The sequence below is a fragment of the Sarcophilus harrisii genome, chromosome 3 (assembly GCF_902635505.1).
Source record: "Sarcophilus harrisii chromosome 3, mSarHar1.11, whole genome shotgun sequence".
Taxonomy (NCBI): domain Eukaryota; kingdom Metazoa; phylum Chordata; class Mammalia; order Dasyuromorphia; family Dasyuridae; genus Sarcophilus; species Sarcophilus harrisii.
This window is the reverse complement of record NC_045428.1, coordinates 292,668,909-292,693,596: the sequence shown is the minus strand read 5'-3', so window position 1 is coordinate 292,693,596 and position 24,688 is coordinate 292,668,909. Positions and strand designations below refer to the sequence as shown.

The 24,688-nt window shown below is 35.2% G+C and overlaps 1 protein-coding gene across 1 annotated transcript; it reads left to right on the top strand.

The window, feature by feature from the left end:
• The first annotated feature begins 5,455 nt into the window (after window positions 1-5,455).
• LOC105750145 (cell surface glycoprotein CD200 receptor 1-like) lies at window positions 5,456-22,799 on the top strand. The gene is made up of 7 exons (XM_012547028.3): window positions 5,456-5,688; window positions 11,233-11,325; window positions 12,242-12,547; window positions 12,704-12,955; window positions 14,891-14,996; window positions 21,092-21,137; window positions 22,351-22,799. Exons 1-7 carry the CDS (start codon window positions 5,619-5,621, stop codon window positions 22,411-22,413), a joined length of 936 nt encoding a protein of 311 aa, XP_012402482.1. The 5' UTR covers window positions 5,456-5,618; the 3' UTR covers window positions 22,414-22,799.
• The last annotated feature ends 1,889 nt before the right edge of the window (window positions 22,800-24,688 follow it).

Genomic DNA, 24,688 nt, shown 5'->3' with positions numbered 1-24,688 from the left:
CTGTACTTATTTTTATCTATATCAAATTGCTTGCTACCTTGGGGAAAGGGGAAGAGGGAGGAGAGGGAGAAAAATATGTTACACAAAATTTTGCAAGGTGAATGTTGAAAACTATCTCTGCATTTATTTGAAAAAAATCTATTAATTTAAAAAACAAAACAACGCCTTCAAAACCAAACAAACAAAACCAAGACTGTTCCAGAACCTTTACAGTTTAAGCCTCAGCATCTGGTTGCCCTTGTGGATCTCAAGAAGACCTTGTTATCAGCCTTTACACTGGGGTTCCCAGATTATATTAAGCCCTTCATTCTTTTCATACATTAACGAAGGGAGGTAGCCTTTGGTTCCTGGCCATGTCTTTCGGGTCCCCTTTATATTGGGTCACCTATTACTTGGTTCAGTTGGATTCAGTGGCAGTTGGTGCTCTGCTCATAGGCTGTGACTGCCACCACCCTTTTGATAGAGAGAAGACTTGTGATTTAGTTAACAGTGCAATGTCCCCATGAGGTTGAATCCCTTGTACTCTGTCATCAAACACGGGATTTTTCTAATCAATGACTAACAAAGTATGAATTGACTTTACGGAGTAGAGAAAATGTTACTCTTAAAGGATGTGCCATCCTCAGTCTTGCTATATTTCCCCCCAATTTGCCAATCTCTAGGGAGTCACTACATGACTATATTCTACAATAGACATAAAACCCCCATGATGGCCTTTGGATACTTCTTTGCTCAATTCTGGTTATTTTATAGATACTGATGAGTTCTCTTTTATGAGATACAGTGTTTATTACAAACTGGTGCTGCAATGGTCTCTGACCTTGATACTGTTTGGTCATCTCTGTTTCCTAACAATCTTAATGCCGAAGCCCCAGAGCCAGTGGCCCTCACACAAGTATGTCACCTTGCTGACAGTGAAACTGCCACCATCTATACTGACTCTTCATTTGGCATATGGTTGGGCTGCCATGACTACAAAGGTGCTTTCTCACCTCTGCTGAAAAAGTCATGACTAACGCAAATTTGATCAAGGATCTTTTGTCTGTCTTGAAATTATTTGTGGCTCTAGCCATTATTCTTTGTCCTCCTACTCCAATGGAGCTGATCCTGTCTCAGGAAGGAACAATCACACTAATGCTGCTGGGAAGAATGTCACCCTAGAGAATCTTGTGCATTTGTAAAAATCTTTCTCTTTCTGATGAACACAATTTGAATCTTGTCTACAATGATTGTGAAACTGAGAAATAGAAACAGTGGTTTGAGGCTAAGAAGGTAGATGGGGTTTGGGTGACTGTGAAATGCAAGATACTTTTTTCCCCCAGAGTTTCTATCAACAGGTATATTTTTCTGTCCATAGAGGATGCCATTTTGGCACTCAAGGAGTAGTTAATACAATATGACAGATGTGGATGACCCGAGGTATTATTATAGTTGTAGTTCATATAACTGCCACCTACCCTTTTTGCTACATATACAACCAAGATGCCTTTTAAAATGTTGTTTTTGGTGGTCACTCTTTACCTTTTACCCCATTTGAACATCTCCAGGTCGATTTCACATGTATGTCCAAATTTATTATGATTATAAAGTTTTTGTCTTGCTATTGTTGACCAACTCCCTCATTTCCTCGTTCTAAAGCACAGCTGCTTTTGTTTTTAAAATGCTTCTTAAAGGAATTGTTCCTTGTTTTGGTTTTCCCTCTTGTACATTCTCTGTTTCAGGGTCCCACTTCATTGATCCAATATTATTTCAAGTGCATTCCTGTCTAGCTGTCACTCCTCATTCTCATTCCTTCTACCACTTACAGAGTTCAGGTCGGGTTGAACATATGAACAAAGAATTTAAAGCTTTCCTTGGCAAATTAATTTTGAAAACCACTTCTAATGATCAGATGTGCTTCCCCTTGCTTAATTCCATCTGTGAAGCATATCAAGGAGGGCAGGGGGAAGAAGGGGGAGTTACATATCTCTCCTTTTGAAATACTGTTAGGTTACCCTCGCATTAAAACACAAACTTTTGCTCCAGTGTGTACATCACTGTTGGGAAGAAATATATCTCTTGCTTCCTAGATACAAGAAATATAACACAAACTGAAAGTGCTTTGCTAGGCAGGAACCACAGAATAGATGGGGTATTTGGACTTCTCACTATACAACTTCTAATCTGATGATAATCCACATTAAGAATTTCTGGTAAATTGGCAGAACTCAATTTCACTGGAAAGGTCTGTTCTAAATGCTACTGACTATTCCAACTGTAATTAAGGTCAGACAAAAGGACTCCTGGATTCACTGCTTCCATGTAAAATCAGCACCATGTATTGTTACATAATGCATCTTTTACTTTGTTAATTCTTCAAATGTTACCTATGGCTTTCTGTAACTGTATCAAGTTGGTTAACTCCTCAGAAACTGAAAGACTGAGAACAACTTAGGAAACATGGCGAACACCTCATGAAGTATGTATTGTCTTCCTACTCCAGCCCTGGGACTCTATCCACTGTGCCATCTTGCTATCTTGGCTTTATAATGTGTAGAATAAAAAGAGCAGTATCAAGTCCCAGAGTAGTCTTTCATTGTCCCTTTTCTTATCCTGGTGCTGTTGCACATTATTACTCTTTGTAAAATTCCTTTTTGCTGCCTATAGACTAACCATAACATCAGGAATCCAGATAATTAGTCATAGCCAGTTATTGCAATTGTTTAAATTTCTTAAGAATCCTCATATCTAAATAACTTAGCATTTAATTTGATGTGATTTTAAAAGAAGGACTCCCTTCACTTCCATTCCCATTCCCACATTCCCATTCTGCCAATTTTTGTTCGCTGTGTAAAATAAGATAATAGCTCAAACACACACACACACACACACACACACACACACACACACACATATATACATACACATGCACACACATTGTGTATATGTATATATATATATATATACACACATACACACACACACACACACACATATATATACATACACATGCACACACATTGTGTATATGTATATATATATATATATATATACACACATACACTCCTCTGTGTGTGTGTGTGTGTGTTTGAGCTATTATCTTATTTTACACAGAGGTCAAAGATTGGAAGGATATATATATATATATATATATATATATATATATATATATACACATATATGTTAGAATCCTTACAAGGTGTTAATTCATTAGAGTTGATAGAAACAATGCTTATGTAATTGGTTCACATATTAGAGCTCACACCTTTAAGAGAATTTACACATTAGAGCTCTCACATTAGAGTTCACAAGTTTGGGAGATTCACAAGTCAGTATTCAGTATGAGACAAGTTTATACCTCTCACAATCCCACTCTCTCAGAGGAGGAGTCAACCTTTGGGTTCACACCTTTAAGAGATCATATATAAGAAGCTCTCAGTCTCAGGAAGGAGTCAGTTGGAGATATTGAGAGCCAGGAGTCAGTGGGAGAGTCAGCTGAAGAAGAGATTGAAAGCCAGAAGTCAGTCAGTTGAGGGGACTGAGAAGCCAGAAGTTGGAGTTGAGCTAGAGGCAGAAGCTGGCAGAGGCAAAAGACTAGCAACGGGAGCTCTCAGAACCAAAGAAAGCTAACTGGGCTATTTTAGAAGAGACAATAAAAGATTGGATTTTAACTCCTAGCTGTATGTGAAGGTGATTATTACTCTGAACTGAAACTAAGGCTGCCTCCAGAAACCTCCCCAAGAAACCTGCTCTCAGAGAACCATTATATATTTTAGAGAAAGAAGAGAACACTACATATACATATATATATATATATATACATACACACACACACACATATACACAGATATATACAATGGCATAAATATAACTTTACTTTTCTAAACCCTGATATCATAAGAGGACACTCATTTATCTGTACTGTTATTGTTCAGTTATTTTCCAGTCAAATCCAACTCTTTGAAGTTTTCTTGGCAAAGATACTATAGTAGTTTGCCATTTCCTTCTCCAGTGCATTTTACAGGTAACTATAGGCAAACTGAGAGTTAACCTCAAACTATAGAGATAGGTGACTTGCTCAGGGTCACCCAGCTACTAAGACCAGATTTGGACTTAGAAAGATGAACCTCCTGACTCTGGTCTGGCAATCTATTCACTGGATCACCTAATTGCCCACCTTATCTGTATTAGAGACTGCTTTTATAATGTTACTACTTCTACTGGTATTATAAATAGGACCTTTTCTTTTTTAACCCTTACTTTGGTTCCTAAAGAAATCAGAGAGTTACATGGTGATTAATGACCTCAGGCCAATTTTATTTTAATCAACCTACTTCCTTCCCCCAATGGAATATGTGAAATTGTTTATGTAGCTACACCAGTCCCAGACCAATTCAGAAACCACTAAGTAGATTCAATAGGAAAAGCAATTGCTAAAAATTTGGGAGCTGGTGGCACCACCACAAGAAAAAATGTTAGCTACAAATCCTGTAAAGAATTCTATTCTAAGTGAATATTTTCTTTTCACTTAATTCCCAATCACTGGGATGTTTTAAGTAATTACATTAAGAAATATTTCTGCAGAAATTAGAATCTAACTCAAAAAATGAACTCAGGATATATCTGACACCTTCAACATTTTCTCCTCTCTACAATCAGAAGTTAGTGCTTTAGTAGAAAGAGTTATGCAAAACTTTGTTGCTGCCAAAGGAATCCATGCTCTTGTTAATCAGTCCTTTTGTTCTTAGTAGGTATTGTTACAAATATTTTTGAGCCCCAACAAATTGTGAATGAAACCCACACAAATTGTAACCCACAATTGAGCCAATTTATGGTAGGATTCTTCTTCCTAGTCCTCTTCCATGTTTTTCTGGTTAGGAGAAGACAGACTAGTTACTCTGATTACATAGCTACTCTATACTTTAGGTCTCATAATTATTTTCTGGTTAGGCATACATTATTATATTAATTATACCACTTGCAGTACCAAGATTGTCTCAATTATTGCTCTGAGTACTTTTAAATAGCTTTGAACTATAGAGAATATAATCTCTTTGATAAGAGACTAATCAGTGTAAGGTGCTTCACATAGATTAGGCTCTTAATAGTATGTTTGTTGAATTGAACATTTCAGTGCTATTTGTTGACCAAAAAAATAAAGAAAACTGTTTAGATAGGGAAAAAAAAACCAAATAAAACTAAACCCAACCACATGAACAGATTTACCTCCTTACAATTAAAAAAAAAAATTCTGAAAATTCTGAAACTTATTTTGTGGCAAAAATAGTTCAAAAATCTGAGCTGGAAGTAGATACATAATCTTGCTTTAATGTTATCCTGGGTTAAATATTTTATATTTTTATGTCTGAAATGGTAAATGAGTTTGAATAGAAAGTACTACACAGGAAATCTACTGTGAACCAGCCCAGACAAATTACACACAGGATATATTTCATTTGAGGCTGCTTACAAGCAGCAGAAGAAGAGGAACAAAAGAATTTATCAGTAATGATGGCTTGGTATAATCCAAGCTAGAGAAGATGGGGTAGAACAAGAAAGATCTCTTATCTAATTAGCAATAGCTTGTTCTCTAGTAGGCTGAAAAACACATTTATGGGGAAGAAAGGAGAGGGAAAAATATGGCAACAAGATCTCTTGGAAAGATGACTTCTTTGAAGCTATGGATCATTATACTTCTTTTGCTATTTGGTAAGTCTAACCTTTTTTTAATTAAAAAATTTTAATAATAGCTTTTTATTTTCAAAATACATGCAAAGACAGTTTTCAACATTCACCCTTGCAATACCTTGTGTTCCAAAATTTTCTCCCTCCCTTCCTCCACCCCTTTCTCCTAAATAGCAAGTAATCTAATAGAGGTTAAACATGTGCATTCCTTCTATACATATTTCCACATTTATCATGCTGAACAAGAAAAATCAGATCAAAAAGGAAAAAAAAAATGAGAAAGAGAAAAAAGCAGGCAAATAACAACAAAAAAGTTGAAAATACTATGTTATAATCCACATTCAATCCCCATAGTCCTCTTTCTGGATGCAGATGGCTCTCTCCATCACAAGTCTATTGGAATTGATGTGAATCATCTCATGGTTAAAAAGAGTTACATCCATTAGAGTTGATCACCATATAAACTTCTTGTTACAATGTCTCTTGGTTCACTTCACTCAGCATCAATTCATATAAGTTTCTGCAGGCCTTTCTGAAATCATACTGCTGATTGTTTCTCATAGAATAATAATATTCCATTACATTCATATACATAATTTATTCAGTCATTCCCCAACTGATGGGCATCCACTCAGTTTCCAATTCCTTGACACTACAAAAAGTGCTGCTATAAATATTTTTGCACATGTGGGAGTCTGACCTTTATTATTATTTTTTAAATAAGCAATTATCATCTAAGATAACAAAACAGCAAGTTGGAATGTTCTCTTGTGGATTTTTTTTTTATTTGCATTGTTCAGTGTCATTTTATTCTTCTATTTTTGGCCCATAAATGCATTTTATTTTTTCTCTTTGTTCTGTTCTTAGTATCTCATGCTTAGTATTGTGGCATGTTAATAATTGTGGCACAAAGATGAATAAAATCAATATTAACCTTTCCCTTATCATGCCTTTTAAACCAGGATTTAAATGTCCTTAGCTATTTTTTATCCTCATCAGTTTTAACCAATATTACAAATAAGGAGGCATTTTATTATTTGAAACTATCTGAGTCTCAGAAGATAACTATACACATTCAAAGGGAAGTGAAGAAGTAGTATAGTTATATAAATAGCAATCTAGAAAAATCACTTCTGGATATATACTTCTGGAGAAAGCATTTTTTGGTTTCTATTATCTAGATGTTTCAATTATCCCACTTCATAACATTCATGTAATCAAAGCCTGAACATAATTAAAGGAAAAGAAAAACCTCATGCATTAATGAAGAGTTTTTGATAATTTGGGGAGGAAATAACCTTTGTACTCTTATAGGGAAAAATATAAAGATCATTACTAGATTAAAAGTGTATAATGTTTTTACAAGTGACCTTGCTTTTTTATTTAACAGGCCTAAGACTGTTGATGACACTAAATTCCAGCCATATTAACCAATATATCGATGCACCTATATAAGGTGCATTTTAATGCACCTTAAAAGTGCCAGTTATGATTAAAAACTATTTAGGAATATTGCACACAGATTAGTTTTATATAATTTCTATCTTGCTTCTTAAACAGGCATATTTATTTGGTAGTAATATTCTGGCTATGCTTTGTTGTTGTTAGTCCCTAATTTGTTGTATGAATAATTGAAATTTCTAAAATGTAATTAGATTAAATAAAATTTAACACTTCAAAAAGTATTCAATAATTCAGATTCTAAATGGCCTTATTATTTTGAATTATTAAAACTATATTGCATTTTAAAATGCTTTAGAATCATTTTTACTAGACTTTTTACCTGATTCTTCACACATGTAGAATCCGTTGGGTTTTGTTTCTATGTGTGTGTTTTTGTGTGTCTATGTGTTTCATTTTTTAACATAAGTTGTGGGGTTGCTCTGAAATGACTGAGGAAGTTGGGAGGATGGATTCCAATTATACTCTGCTGACAGATTGGGTGACTCATTTTCTAAGCGTCAGTTTCCTTTTTCATAAAATAGGTCTACCGCTAAACTGATCTTTTGGGGATACTTTTCATCTTTTGTCTATCCTGAATGATGTCTGACCTATTGTAAGTAGCTTTAGGGAAAAGAGTGAGCAGTCAATATTTATATCTAAACTACTTCATTATTTTACCTTTTGTTATTCTTTCACTTGTCCTGAATCATAACATAACAGTCCTGGATGTAGTAAGTAAAATCTTGTAAAATCTGGCTTGTGTTACCAGTGAGGAAGACCTTGAGTTCTTTAATATTTGGCTTTGAGCCTATCCAGGTGGCATTTGGGAAGATTAGTAAATAATATTCCCTCCAAAAATGTGCCGAAATTCTCCAGAAAATGTTCAGGCTAACGTCATGGAGAAAGGTGCTTCGTGTAAGTGGTTGATATCCTCGGTATTTGGCCATAAGCTTACTCTATCCCTCTTGTCATGTGCATCAGTCTAGGAACAGAGAAGAGCTCTAATGCAGGGGGAGAAAGGACTTGTCAAGCTTCAGTACCTTCTTGAGATTGCCATGGAAGTTACTTATCCCTCCTATACCTCCCTTGACTAGACCCTGTTGTGTATGTTCTCATCTGTCTCAGAATGGATTGGTGTTTCCACCTGTCGGATCAATGACCTACATAGGAAAATGCTCCATTTTGTCTATATCCCCTTTTTTTTTCATTCAAAGTCATTAGCAAGAGGCTGAAAATCAAAGTAGAAAGCCTGAAACAATCTTTTCTTTCAAGGAGGCTACATTACATGAATTTCTTGACTTTCTCTGTAACTAGGTTGTATTTCATGACGATGAATCACAAATGTCTCTCTGGATTATACTTTACAGCATGCTTTTACACCCTTCCTAATAAAATTTAGGGATTTCCTAAAATTTAGGGATTTTAAAATTTTTTATAATTATATTTCAAAATGGAAGCTGTGTGTATGCTGTGTTGCTCAAATAGATTATATGTGATCATGTGGGTCTGCCTTATAAATTTCTCACATGAATAAATATCTCTAGAGACTTGACTTTTTTCTATCAAATGCTGTTATACAAAGACCACAGGTAGTGAATAGATCCAAACTAATAGTAATCACAAATCAGTAAAAGTATACAGATGAGAATACACCAGATAATAATTACATACACAAAGTGAATGAATTCTTTGGGATTACCTCGAGCAAAAGACTTCCAGATTCCATCCAAAGGGAAATTCCCCCTAGTCTCTGGGATAGTAGACTCAGGTTAGGGACGTGATTGAAGTATTAGTTCTTCTATAAGTTAGCCTCTTGCCAGAATCTTTCCCTCTTTTTAGAGACCCTCTCTCTAAAGAGTAAGTTTTCTCAAACTGAGAAGCCAGGAGACCAAGATCTCTCTCAAATTCTGATCAAATTTTCTTCTCATATAGTCTCAGAAAATCGAATAATCAATCTTCACGAAAGAGGAGAATCTTATGCAAATAGGCTCTGAGTCCTTGGTTACAAATACAATTGTTTTTCTTTGTGAATCCTATTTTATGCATTTGTGATAATTATTTTGAGAAGAGATCCATACATTTCACTAGACTGCCAAAGGAGTCTTTGATTGAAAAAAAGGTTGAAAAAAAAAAGCTAGTAGTCATAGAGTCACAGCTGGTAGGGACCTCAGGGATATCTAGTACAAAATCCTTGAACAAAATTATTTTCTAGAGCAGTAATATCAATTTTGAATAGAAAGGGGACCACTAAAAACTACATTAAAATCCTTGCTGGTCTTTGTTGATTTAGAAAATTACAGTTAACCATTATCTGTGTGCTAATGTATTTTCATTTGTTTTGTTAAGTATTTCTCAATTCTATTTTAATGTAGTTTCTGCTTTACTGCAGCAATGGGTGGGTTTGATATTTTGCTCTAAAACATAATAAGACATCACACAGTCTTTATTTGAAGACTTCAGTGAGAGAACTTATTACCTCTGATGCCTTTTTTTTTTTTTAATGATTACTGTAAGTAGTGTGGAAAAAACTTTATACGATTTGTGGTTTGGTCAAACTTTTTCCCAGAGATTGAATAACAAAACTACTTCTATCCTGCTGAGGCTAAATACTTAATGACTCTTTGTTTCCCCCAACAAACATGTATGTACATGCATACACACACACACACACACACACACACACCACTCTATTTTCAGTCCACAAATATTGCACCCAATATTCAACATAAAATATTCCAAATTAACTTTCCTCTATGAACAGACTATATCCCATAGGTGTATTCAAGTGGTAGGGGAATGCTGCTGATTATGTAATTTAAGCAGTACTGAAAAGGCTATCTAAATTGTACCTAGGAAATTGACACTGCTACCAGCCAGAAAAATTTTTCTAGCATGCTAATAAATATTTCTATTTTTAATTTGGCCCTTAAATTGTTTAATTACAGTCCAGTTTACAGTTTAATTAAATTAAATTAAAATTACAGTTTAATTACAGATTTAGTTGATGGGTGAAATTTTCTCTGGGCTCTCCAAGAACCCAGACTGAGAAAAGTCCCATAAATGTAGCTTTTCTTTATAGCCTGTGTTAATCCAGAAATAAAATTGTATCTTTCCTTAGTGCTTTCCCTCTGACATTATCCCTAATCTAGTCATCATATATCCATTGTTTGTACAATACTCTTTGCATGTTTTTTTCCTCATTATACTGTGATCTCCTTGAGATCAATTTTTTAAAAAATTAATTAACTTTAAATTTAGTTTTAATTTAATTTATTTAATTACTTATTTAAATTAATTAAAATTTAAATTTTAAGTAAATAAATATGTCTAATAATAATAATAATAAAAGCTAGTTAACTGACTATCTCTAAACTAACAAAACTTATTAATAGCATACAAGCCAACAATGGATACTTACTTGTACAAAAAAGAGTAGAAGGGGAACTTTCATTTATCTTTGGGCCTCAATGTTGGTCTGACTACAGGAAATGAGGCTTTACTTACAACCATGACACAGGAAATTGTTAATCCACATTATAAACCATTGAGCCTGGTCCAAGCTGTTAAAATGTTATATAGTTTTACATTGATATTAATAATAGTTTTTTAAAATATTTTACCTTTCCCCTGATTATAAGTAAAAACAATTTTAAAATATTTGTTTCTTAAAATTTCAAGTTCCAAATTGTCTCCCTTCCTCCCTCCCTACTTACCCTTCCCCTGAGATGATAAGCAGTTCGATTTAAGTTAAAAATGTGCAGTCATGTGAAGAATTTCCATAGATATTTTGTGGAAAAAAACTCCAAAAAAAAAAAAAAGAGACAGAAATGAAACAGTATGACTTGGTCAATATTTTGCGTCCAGATAATTTTTGCTTAAAACCAAAGGTAGAACCTAGAAGCTGTGATTACCCAGTCCCTTTTATATTTTGCCCCTTTGGGTAAAATTTTCCTTTCTGAGTTTTGAAGTATTTAGCTTTTATTTGTATTGCCTGCAAGTAGAAGTGATATTTAGGGTGAGTGACTTTCCTAAAAAGAAACACGTTTTTTATGTCTTCTGGTGGAAGTAGGTATCTTCATATGCACTGGTGTATCAGTTTTTCCCTCTATACCCCTTTACCTCTAGGATATAATGCTGAATCTTGGACCTATGGACCTAGCAGTTCAGTCCTGACTCAGGAGCAGATGCAACCCATGAATATTGAGATCACCGCAGCTGGTAATGTATTTCCTGATGTAGCAGCTAATACTAAAGGATGAAACTCATTGGAACAAAAAAGTTGGCCAACTCAATAAGCAAGACAGGTTGTCTAAACACCCACAGCTTTGAGTATTGTATGTATGACAGATATAAATATCAAAACTTTGCTTTGTATGATTTTTTTTTGTCTTAGATTGGATCCACTTCTGTGGCACACACACACATTGCTTCATGAGACAGGGTAAAATTCACAGCAGCAGTGATTCTTTATGAGTCAGATGCATTTAGATGTTGAGAGAAGAACAAAAGTTATTGGCTCATTAAGATGGTTAGGTGATGTAGAGTCAGCCTCTGCTTGCATCCTTACTCTAAAGCAGGGTTTTTAATCTTTTTGGTTTTTTTTAATAACCCCTTTTGGCAGGCCTGGAAGACCTATGGATCCCTTCAAAAATATTTTAAAATGTATTTAATAAAATACATTGAATTACAAAGGAAACATTCTGATCAGTCATCAAAATGAAAAAAAACAAAAAACTAAAAACAAATTCACAGACTTAGCAGGTTAAATATGTGAGTCTAAAAACAAGATGCTATGAGTTGGACATGTTTTCCATGGGAGTTCTTTTGTAAAAATTAAAGATATTTTATCTTGTTTTTAACTAAGCTAGGGAAGACTAAACCTAGATCTTCCTAGTTTTGAGGTTAATTCTTCCTATGCCAAAGTACACTGAGAGAGAATGGCTAATTCTAAGATTAGGACTCATATTTCTCTATCTCAGAGTAGAAATGTTTCTTGCTAAAAGTGAGAAATATTGGAAATTATGAGTGTTAGTTATTAGGAATCACCTTAAACTAAGGGAACTGTGGATTAAATTGGCATGTGGATATTTTAAAAATTATTTTTATTATTTTTTATAACTGTTTGACTCTTCAGGGTTTGTACAGGTAGATACCAAGACTGTTTTCTCCTGCTATACTATCTCAGTGAAGAATATTGTAATGGCAATGTGGCAAATACCTGGCAGAAACAAAAGTTCCTGTATTGTGGCCTACAGATCAGATACGAAGGAAATCAAGAAAGCAAACTGTTTTGATGAGAGGATAATCTGTGAATTTATACCTGATTGGAATTTTGTACTTCAGCTAGACCCAGTGAGCATTGAAGATGATGGGTATTACAAATGCATTATTATAACCTCTGATGGAAATTTCCAAACTGGTCATCAGCTCAATGTATTAGGTAAGGAACAGTTTATGTTGTTTTTTTTTTTTTTGTTTGTTTGTTTTTGTTTTTTAATGTTAACTAGATCCAGGGCAAAAAAAGATAAGTAATCATTTCAACTCTATCACTTCTCTCTTATGGTAAGGAAAAAATATTCCATCTCATCTTCTGCAGTGCCTCCTGAAATAGCCTTGACTACAGATGGAAATGGGTCTGCTGTATGTGAAGCTTCTGCTGGAAAGCCAGCTGCCCAGATCTCCTGGGTCCCAGAGGGATATTGCTACAGTGTGAATGAAACTCATGGCAACAGGACAGTGACTATGAGAAGTATATGTCACTGGAATGGACTCAATGAAACTAAGGTGACCTGCTTCATGTCCCATTTGACTGGGAACAAGAGTCTATCCATAGAACTTCTACCCCATTGTAAGTAGTTCTTTTTTCTTATAATTATTGTTTTGATACTGGAGCATAATGCTTCAGCTGAAATAAAAACAGCAGAGAGAGTGATTCTGATCCCAGGTCAAGTAAAAGCAAAAATAGATTTAATTAAAAGAGACAATAAAGGAAACTACATAGAGTATCATAGATAATGAAGTGATATCATTACTAAACATATATGCACCAAGTTATGTCCAAATTCTTAGACAAGAAGTTAAGTGAGTTGCAAGAAAAAATAGAGCAAAACTACACTACTGGGAGATCTCAGTCTTCTTTTATAAGATCTAACCACAAATCTAAGCACAAACTAAAAATGTTAAGGAGGTGAATATAATTTTAGAAGTTAGGCATAATTATTACTTTAATATTCAACATTTTATCCCAAAGGGAAGATAATAAGGAAAGGCTGTGGGTAGATCAGAGAATTCAGTTATGTCATTCCATAATTATCCTAAACCAATATAAGAAACTCTTTTTTTTTTTTAATTTAATAGCCTTTTATTTACAGGTTATATGTATGGGTAACTTTACAGCATTAACAATTGCCAAACCTCTTGTTCCAGTTTTTCACCTCTTACCCCCCACCCCCTCTCCCAGATGGTAGGATGACCAGTAGATGTTAAATATATTAAAATATAAATTAGATACACAATAAGTATACATGACCAAACTGTTATTTTGCTGTATAAAAAGAATCAGACTCTGAAATATTGTACAATTATCTTGTGAAGGAAATCAAAAATGCAGGTGGGCATAAATATAGGGATTGGGAATTCAATGTAATGGTTTTTAGTCATCTCCCAGAGTTCTTTCTCTGGGCGTAGCTGGTTCAGTTCATTACTGCTCCATTGGAAATGATTTGGTTGATCTCGTTGCTGAGGATGGCCAGGTCCATCAGAACTGGTCATCATATAGTATTGTTGTTGAAGTATATAATGATCTCCTGGTCCTGCTCATTTCACTCAGCATCAGTTCGTGTAAGTCTCTCCAGGCCTTTCTGAAATCATCCTGTTGGTCATTTCTTACAGAACAGTAATATTCCATAATATTCATATACCACAATTTATTCAGCCATTCTCCAACTGATGGACATCCATTCAGTTTCCAGTTTCTAGCCACTACAAAAAGGGCTGCCACAAACATTCGTGCACATACAGGTCCCTTTCCCTTCTTTATAATCTCTTTGGGATATAAGCCCAGTAGTAACACTGCTGGATCAAAGGGTATGCACAGTTTGATAACTTTTTGAACATAGTTCTAAACTACTCTCCAGAATGGTTGGATTCGTTCACAACTCCACCAACAATGCATCAATGTCCCAGTTTTCCCGCATCCCTTCTAACAATCATCATTATTTTTTCCTGTCATCTTAGCCAATCTGACAGGTGTGTAGTGGTATCTTAGAGTTGTCTTAATTTGCATTTCTCTGATTAATAATGACTTGGAGCATCTTTATAAGAAACTCTTAAGACATTTTGTCTATATCTGGAATATGGAATGACTCTCCTTGCTCCCTCTATCCTAGTCAATTTTAAAAGCATGTCCTGACTCTTCTTCCTTTCTCCCCCAAACCCAGTGGGGCATTAATTAAATATTATATATTTCTGTCTTATTTTCACATTTTTTTGTTTAAGGACATATTTATAATTGTGCTCTAGGAGAAATTTCACTGTAAGAGCCTAAAAATTGTGGTAATAGGTAGTATTTTTTAAAGTACTTACTGTATGCCCAAAACTGTAGTAAGCACTTTACAAATGTGATCTCATTTGATCCTTATAACATCTTTTAATCTCCTTAAAAGTTTCTTAGAACTCTTATATGGATGATATCTAAAAAAAAAAAAAAAGTAACATTCTCTATAATAGAATTATAAGTATATTGGAGACACTCTTACAGACATTCTTGTGTTCATGTTTCAAGGTATCAAGCATCCTGCCCTATGGTCATTCCACATCAGTCTTTGTGTTCTCTTGAGCTTAATGACCATCGTGGGATTCATCCTCATTTGGAAAGCTAATTGCTGCAGGTTTGTTATTTAATATGGATTGCAGGCCACTAAATGATCTATTACTTGGAAAAATTAATAGTTGTCAAGTCTGGCATCTAGGGGAGGTTAGGGTGCCATAGACCTGGTGATGAAAACCTATCAGTCTGTTTTTCCAAACGGACCATATTGTTCCTGTTCATAGTGCACCAAGAATCAATTAGAATTTTGATATTCCATTAACTCTCATTTCCTGTAGTTAAGAAGAGGAAAAGGTAGCTTGGAGCTTTACACTAATTGTTGTTATTTCTCAGTTGTTCAGTTTTGTCTGACTATGTGACCTTATAGACAGTGGTTTTCTGTACTGATTTGCCATTTCATTCTTCAGTGTGGCCCAGGGTCACATAGTTATTAAGTGTCTGAGGACAGAACTTCCTGATTCAAAGTAGCTGTGCTCTGGTCACTATATAATAACATGTCCTAACAAAACCTAGAATTTAATGTCAAGTAAATACATTCTGGACCTTACCTGAAAGAATTTAAGGAGAATAGTGAACAGAAGACCTTCTCTTAATTTGATCTCATTGACAACATGGTTTCATATCTTTGGACCATGACATGAAGATTTTTTTTTTCTTATACTGAAGTAGTTTCGGGAAATGTCATTAAAAAAAAAAAGCACCAGAGAATAGAGCAAATTAAATATTTTTTTTCAAAGAAGGCATCAAATATCATTTTTTTTTAATTAAATAACTTTTTATTGACAGAACCCATGCCAGGGTAATTTTTTACAACATTATCCCTTGCACTCACTTCTGTTCCGATTTTTCCCCTCCCTCCCTCCACCCTCTCCCCAAAGATGGCAAGCAGTCCTATACATGTTAAATAGATTACAGTAGATCTTGGATACAATATATCTGTGCAGAACCGAACAGTTTTCTTGTTGCTCAGGGAGAATTGGATTTAAAAGGTATAAATAACCTGGGAAGAAGAACAAAAATGCAAGCAGTTTACATTCATTTCTCAGTATTCTTTCTTTGGGTGTAGCTGCTTCTGTCCATCCTTGATCAATTGAAACTAAGTTAGATCTTGTCTTTGTTGAAGAAATCCATTTCCATCAGAATACATCCTCATACAGTATCGTTGTTGAGGTATATAATGATTTCCTGGTTCTGCTCATTTCGCTCAGCATCAGTTCATGTAGGTCTCGCCAATCCTCTCTGTATTCGTCCTGCTGGTCATCAAATATCATTTTTATTGAATAGAGCATATCTTCAAGGATGGAAATAAGTAATAAAATTAAACCAGTTTCCTCAGGGCAAAGTTTTTTGTTTTGTTTTGTTTTTATTTTCAGGGAGGACGCTCTGCTTCCTCTAAATGTAACGAATTCCTGTTATTTATAGTAGAGTAGAATTTGTTCAGTGATTAGTATTCAATTCAGAGTCAGAAAGAGCTGAGTTCAAATCCTAATTCAGGTATTTACTAGCTGTGGAACCCTATGCTGTAATGCGGAGAAACTGAGCTGAGCAAGACAGAGATTAGAGAATAATTTAATAGTTTATTAAATGGAGAGATTTTCTGGGACCAAATGATCTATGTTTGGTTCCAGGGCTGAACGAGACTATTGTCTCAAAGAATCCAGCCCTGAGTATCTGGACAGCAAGATTTTTTATAGGATAACAAGAACAATGACATAATGGGGGAGATACTCGAATGGGGGTAACCTAATGGGGGGGAGGCACCTAGGATGACTCCTATGGAGGGGGTACTGGAGAGGTTACTGATATTCTAATGATGTCTAAAATGGATAGACCTTTATCCTGTCAAATATTAAGAAGGAATGATTATAGCCTAAAGATATAAAACCTTTATCTCATCAAACATTAAGAGCGGAAGATTATAACCTTCCAGTCTACAGGGTCACATAGTCAGACAAAACTGAACTGAGAAATAACAACAATCAATATAAAGCTCCAAGCTACCTTTTCCTTTTCTTAACTACAGGAAATGAGAGTTAATGGAATCTCAAAATTCTAATTGATTCTTGGTTCACTATGAACGGGAACAATATGGTCAGTTTGGAAAAGGAGACTGATAGGTTTTCATCACCAGAGTAACTAAATAGGACAATGGGGAAACAAGGTCAGGACATTAAAAGGGAACTGTGGCAACAAAGTCACTTAACTACTGTCTTCCTTAGTTTCCCCATCAGTAAAAATAGTACTTACTTCCTATGCATTTTGTAAAGATTAAATGAGGTAACATGTAAAGTGCTTTGCAAGTACTTAAAGTGATGCATAATAGTGGTGTTTATATGATACTTTAAGATTTGCAAAATATTTTATATATGTTATCTTGTTGATCCTTATAACATCCCTGGAAAGTAGGGATTTGCTACTTAATTGATTTGCTGAGGTTTCCACAGCTAGTGTCTAAAGACAGATTTGAACTCATCTTCCTGGACTCCAGGTCTAGTAGTCTATCTGCTGGAATACCTAGCTGCCTATATACATGCTAGTTGTTATGATTTATAGAAATGTGATGTGGTTATATGTATACCATCCTTCACAGATGCTGAAATTTGAAGAGAAATGAGTACCTTGTTTCAGTGTCATGATTATTTTTACTATAAGCATAGGAAGCATTTTAAAAGTTTTCTCTTATTACAAGAACTGATGCTAAGTGAAATGAGCAGAATGAGGAGATCGTTGTACACAGCAACAACAAGATTATATGATGATCAATTCTGATGAACGTGATTCTTTCCAACAATGAGGTGATTCAGACCAGTTCCAATGATCTTGTGATGAAGAGAGCCATTTATATCCAGAGAGAGGACCGTGGGAACTGAGTGTGGTTAACAACATATCATTTTCACTCTTTTTGTTGTTGTTTGCTTATTTTCTTTCTCAATTTTTTTCCTATTTGATTTGATTTTTCTTGTGCAACAAAATAAAGTATAAATATGTATGCATATATTGGATCTAATATATATTTTTACCATGTTTAACATATATTGGATTGTTTGCCATCTAAGGGAGGTGGGAAGGGAAAGGGGGAAATTGGAGCACAAGATTTTGCAAGGGTTAATGTTGAAAAATTATCAGTGCATGTATTTTGAAAATAAAAAGCTTTAATAAAATAGTAAAGCTTTCTCTTACAAGTATACTGTTTAGAGACAGTGAAAGGAATGAGTAATCATAAAATCTTGGGACATTTTTTTAGAGGTCACCTAGATCTGCTTCCCACTCAAAGCTACAATCTTCCCTCTAGCATCCTGAACAGATAGATATTTAACCTTTTCTTGACCACTTCCAATGACATGAAACTCATTGTTTTTTAAGTTTGGTACTTTGGGCAAATAACTCAGAATAACTACCCAAGTTCAATATTCTCTGTGCATCCAATTTTGTTCAATGACAAAAAAAAAAGACAACTTGTGAGCTTCTACTAATTTGTTTATTTTTTTCTCTAATCAGTCAGAAGACACAAAATTTCAAATAAAGAGCATTTAATAAAATAGGAAAGTAAGAAATCATACAATAGAGCTTTCTCTCTATAAATCTCTTCATAATCACTTCCAAAAATATCTCTGGGGACAATGAGCATGCATAAAGATCTTGTGTGAGAAATGAATATTTCTCTCATATTTAATAACTAATTATTATATTAGAATTGAGGTTTTCCCCCTTTTCTACATCCAGAAATCAAACAGGATGGAAATCTCTTTTAGAGATTTATTCAGGCCAAAATCTAATTTGACAGTACAAGAAATTCTAATTTTAGGCCAAAGAGTGCATTCCTGTTCATTGTGTTTGCTCAGACAATCTGGGGAAAAGTTGACTCTATTTTCAAGAGAGGTGATATGGAAATTGATATTTTTTTGACCAAGATTTGAGTACCTAAGTCACATACCCAAGATAGCTCATCTCCTGTTTGATTAACCAGTCAAATAAGATTAGGCATTCCTTGGGAATGCCTTCTCTTCAAAGGAATATAAATTGTGATCCCACCTCCATTAGGGGCCTTTGTTTTAAGAGACAGCCAAATTTTATTTTTGTATTAAAAATATGTTGGACTTATTAATAAAATGAATGTTATGCAGAAATTATGTTTCTCAAATCTTTTAAAATATCACACATGTATGAATGGTCCACACATGAAGAATATACAGAGAGGAACAGCTCATACCTCCAATGCTATAGGACTCACGTCTTTGAGTGATATTTCCATTCTAATTTAACTACACCCACTTCCTAATAGATGTATTATCTCCACTGAGTGTGTTGTTTTCTCATCTCTTTCTTGTTCCCTGCCACTAAAATGGATTTTCCCACTCATTTTTTTGTGGGGACCAGGCAAGTCATTTTAATTTCAATTTTTCTAGGTCATAGTGTCTAGAACATAATGGTCCAAAGGTCCTATATTGAGCAAGCTAGGTTAGTTTTTCCTTAAAAGATATTGAAATCATCCTTGGGAATTAATGCTCAAACTATGAATAAAATTTCTTGGAAGCTTAAGAAAAAAGAAGCTGGAGCCCCACACCCAGACTTCTGATCTATAGGCCTGTGTGGCAAATAGAGTAAGGGAAGCTATGCTCTATTGAATCAGTGCTGTATCCATGCTGAATATCGTCTTTTTTTAGTTAAGGAAATTTCCTTTTGATGAGGTTAGGGTTCCTGGTGGTCAGGGAGTTAGATGATAAGGTTAATGGCAGGGTTCAGGGAATCAAATGAAGAGGTTTGGCTCCCCTAGATCCCCCTAGGATTCAGTGCAGGGTAGGAAGTTGTGGGAACCCCCTTCTGGCGGCACAGAGGTCCTTCATTAAGGAATTTTTGAACCTGAAAAGCTAGACTGGTAAAAGAAGTTTAATATTGGCATTGAGAAGTCAGTCTTTGCTAGGCACGAAGAGAAAGACTGAATTCCTTGGCGGAAAGGTCCCAACAGAGAGATATAAAGTTTCTAGTGGAGGAGTCCTGGCAGAGAAATCCCAACAGAGAAATCCCAACAGAGAGGTATAAAGTCTTGTTAGGGAAATAGGTGAGAAAGATAAGAGAGGGTAACACTGAAAGAGAATATCATTTCAGCGGGCAGAAGTTGCTGCTATATCAGGGAGAGCGGTTCCTTGGCATGGCATATTAGGTCCTTTGCAAAGAATTGAATTTTAAATTGCCGTTTTTATAAGGAAATCTGAGACAGAAGTTTCAACCCAATGAGATTCCCTCAATGCTGTCACTGGCCCCAGGCATAGATGAGACCACTTACTGGGAGTGATTTTGAGCCAATTTTCAGCTCAATAGGAGTTAATAGAAATCTAGATCTCCAGCTAAATGAGATTACTTCAACTAGTCCCACCTAGATAACAGAATGAACTACTTTATCTTGATTCCCTGGGGCAGGTCTCTCAGGGGAGAGCTTCACTGAGGGAGTTCTCTGAGCTTCCCCCCCCAAAGTCCAAGAGAGAGAGAGAGAGAGAGAGAGTTTCAGGGCTTTCCTCATCACTTCCACTAATTCTTAGGTGGTCTCATCCAAGTGCATTTTGTTCCAATCTGTAACTGAAAGCACCTGGACCAGATTCAGGCCTAACTTACAATAGTGGACTGACAGCTCTTCAGTGATGGCTACCATGGCCAGCTAACAAAAATTAGACAGCATGTTGTCAGGTTAAAATTATGTCTTTTTTTTTTCCCCCTTTCTTAATCTCTGGAATGTCCAAGTCCTGTGTGACAAATAACTACTTAGACCAAGATGCTCAACTATTCCCCAAATAATTTCTGGTTTACCATCCAAAGGAATTTAAATCAGAACAAAAGGTAATTTTAGAAATCCAGGTTAATAGTCTCTACCCATTAAGTCTATATTCCTATATTTATCATGTGTGTCTGTTACCAGCAAAGCTCTATTGCTTTAATGCTATTATTTTTTATGAAAACAGTAGGAAAAAACCTCAGGTTCCTTTTTCCATTTTGAATAGTAGGAAGTTCCTTCTTTTGTTTAACTTTTCCTGAATGTAAACTGTTGCTCTTTATTATTATCATTATTATCTGTAATATTAATGGAGGAAGGTTTTTTTCTTTTCTCCCCTTTTTAATTCACTTTTCATTTTTCTTTCTTTCTTTCTTTTTTTTTTTTTGCAGGAATCATGAGTCCCAAAGATCACAGTTTATTCCAAATGTTAATATGGTAAGGTAAAGAAAAGGTTGATTGTAGTCAAAATCAGTGTGCCCACCAGGTTTTATAAATTTGGACTGTGATTTAGTGTTGGTATGACAGTACTGCCCTGGCTGGCACCACTGGAAGGCCAGTCCCTCTTGTAGGGTTCACCAAAACCCCTTAAGAGGATTTAAAAGCATTCAATCTCTGTTATTGGTTCCAGTGAATTATATTTTCTCAATTTTCTCAATTCCATTTATCTTGGCAGCTAATGAATAGAACACTAAACCTTCAGCCAGAAAGATCTGAGTTTAAACCCAACCTTAGGCATTAACTGGGCAAATCACATCTGTTTGCCTCAATTTTCCCAACTGTTAAATGAAGTTAATAAGTAGGTGCTATGTAAAAACAAGATAGAAATTTAACCACTTAATTTAAGTCAAATTAGCTTTTACAATGGAATATTTATTTCAATGGTATAAGAACAAGTATACAAATATCCCTCCAAAACATGGGAGGCAAACCTCAAGGGCAAGAAGCTTGATCTTCTGATTAGTTACAATAAATTTTGATTATTATAGGGTCATGATAATTTTATCAATGTATGGATTTTAATAAGGAATTCAACAAAGGCTTACTAAAGGACAAGATAATCTTGTCAGTGCTTGAATAGCTGCTTGTCTCAGGGAGTAGTTTAGTCTCCTGATTGTATACAGTAATTCAGACCTGCTTCCTGTTAATACACATCCCTATGGCCCACCTAGTTAATCAAGGACTGGGTCTTATTCACATCATTCCATACCTCCATATTGGGCATAAGGTTATACAAACTGGGTATTAGCAAAGCAATATCCTTTCATGTTCAAATGATGTACAACTTAAGCTAATTATTTCTTATGGGATTTAGTGGCATAAAGTCAATATTTTGCCAGATATAATGAGCCTGAGTCCTCTTTTCAAGACTCTTTGAGGCATTGGATCCAAGGTGTCCATAGAAGCAGCAACACTGGCAGAACACTGCTACTCCTCTCAGACAGAACTACATTTGCCTAAGATATAAGATTCTATGGAACTTTTGTTTGATCAGCTTTGCATTTCTCTATTTGAAGAGATACTTGAGAGAGAGAGAGAGAGAAGTCAGGATCATTCATTGGAAAGGGGTGGCTTTCAATATTGGATATGATTTTTTCATTCTCATGATCATGTTTTTTTTTTTTTTTTCTTTTATTTTCCTGAATAAAAGGAAGAGCAAACTTATGAAAATTACATGAAGATTCTATACTTCGATCATGAAAGTAAAAATTGACTTTGAAGACACCTCATGAAGATCTATATCCTGATCCATATTTTTTTTTTCCCAATCCTGTCAACTCACTGAACAAGGATTTGGGAAGAAAGAATAGAATTGGAAATATTATTTCTAACCTGCCTAGAATTCTCCTCCTTCCCTCCTTTTCATTTACCTAACCAGAGAAGAAAAAGTGATGTTGAAGCATGTTGGGGTCCCTTTAAGAAACTGTATTTCCTATTGATCTGTGATTCCTTTCAGATTCCCATCCCCTCCTGACTGAGGCATATTTTCCCCAGACAAGTTATCTTTTCAGGATGCCAGAACCTTTGATTCAATTACAAATCCTGGTCAAAAAGCATCCCTTTGAATTCCAATAGGAGATCTAGGCTTGTCCCAGCCTCCATTCTGACTTGCTTGGGCTGCTCAGCCTCCACTGGTTCTGATCTGCTCCGGTTGTCCCAGCCCCCACCAAGACACCCAATATAATAAGCTTCCATCAACTAAAGTCTTCGCAGATGGACCTCAGTGGCTCACTCAGCTGCCAGGACTTTCTGTCCACTGAGAACTGCATTCTCAGTGCAAAACTCCATTTTCCATAGATCTGCCACTATAGAAGTCAGTCTCTTGGTAAACTGATTTCTATCTAACAATAAACTTTCATTTTTGCAAGTAATATCCGGGAATGAGTGAATTCTTTTACTCCTAAAACCTGCGGTCAATTTAATGGGGATTCTTAGTAACTCTCTTATAGCCACTAACTTCTAGACCACCAGGAATCTAGACCACTCAAACAGCATTAATGTGATTTTGGTTTCATTCCATTGTGTATTATTTCCTTCATGGACTCTGAGTGATAGAGAATTTGTGATAATTAGCAGGCACCTTTCTTGTATCTAAAGTGCAACCTGAAAGCATGTAATCAGTGTTGGTTGTGAATTTATAAATATAACATTCTGCTTGTGCTTTTTTAAACCAATTTGGATAATTTTGGTCCCCATATCTTGGGGCTTGGGACTAAATTTTTTCTCCTCTTCCTTATTCATCTATTTTAACTTTTTAAAAAACTTGGAAAAAATAACTCTTTATTGTAGTTTGTTTCATGATTTCCTGAAATAAACTCTAGAACAGAGCTCCTTAAACTTTCTCCACTTGTAATCCCTTTTTGTCTGAGAAACTTTTATGTGATTCTGGGCACATAGGTATATAAAATAGATATATGGATATTTATAGATAAATTGTAATGATCCTCTATGTTCAGTTGTGATGAAGTAAACTGATTTTCTAGTCCCTTAATTTTAGTGGGGCTTCTGTTCTAAACAATGTCTTCTAGTTTTGGAATCTGTCTCAGGAAACTCTCACACCTAATCTGTCTGATTCTCACCATTCCTTAATCAGATAGCTTCTGGCTTCAGGGAACTCCCACAAATCAAACTTCTGAGACAATAGTGAATAAGACCCCTCCTCAGTTCATTGCTGACTGGTAATCTTGTCAGTAATAATCTGATCAATGGAGAACCATTCTTTCAGAAGACCACTCTTTCCTACCAATGAGCCATAGAATTAGCATATCTATGATTGAAAGCTGTATAAATATATATCCTTGTTTGTTTCTCAGCTGAAATTCCTTTAGAATTCCAGCCCACTTTTTGTAATTGTGGTATAATTACCATTGCAATAAAACTTTGCCCCTTGAGTAGGAGATGGGTTCAAGACTGCAAATTCTTTTGAGATGCCTCCTGACATGAGTCTGAGACCCCAAACTCTTGGGATCCCTCCTTCCCAGCCTCAACAATGAGACCCTATATGGGAGTCACAATTCAGTTTAAGAAGCCAGGTTCCAGACTTTGATAAACCCCATTGACATTCAAATAGAACTACTTGACTATTCCTTAAATCCAAATCACCCTTTCAGCAGGCCAATAATAGGTCCTAACTCAAGCCTGACTTAATTGTTTGAGTTTTGATGGTTCAGAATGAGTGTAAATAGAAATTTGTTCTGATCAGAAATCCTGAGTCTTCTGCCAGTTTGAATTTTTTTTTTAATAGGATGACATCTTTTCCCTCATTTCTTAACTAGCCTTAAATTACTAAGTTGGTTTTACTTGAGACAAATCAAGATCTGGGAAAGATCTTAGCTTAAAGTGACAAGGTCTCTAGTTGTCCTGATCTATGTCTTGCCATTGGACTCAAATGACCCTGGAGGAGAGGATAACACTAGTGACTGCCCAATCTGACCTCACCTCAATTCAAATTCACTTGCAAGACATTTTATAGAGGAAAAATAATCTCT

Bases quoted from the DNA above. Each gene is read 5' to 3' on its own strand.
- LOC105750145 (XM_012547028.3), top strand. From the start codon at position 5,619: ATGGCAACAAGATCTCTTGGAAAGATGACTTCTTTGAAGCTATGGATC. The intron at 5,689-11,232 runs GTAAGTCTAACC...CTTTACCTCTAG, and splicing joins TATACTTCTTTTGCTATTTG to GATATAATGCTGAATCTTGG. The intron at 11,326-12,241 runs GTAATGTATTTC...TTGACTCTTCAG, and splicing joins TATTGAGATCACCGCAGCTG to GGTTTGTACAGGTAGATACC.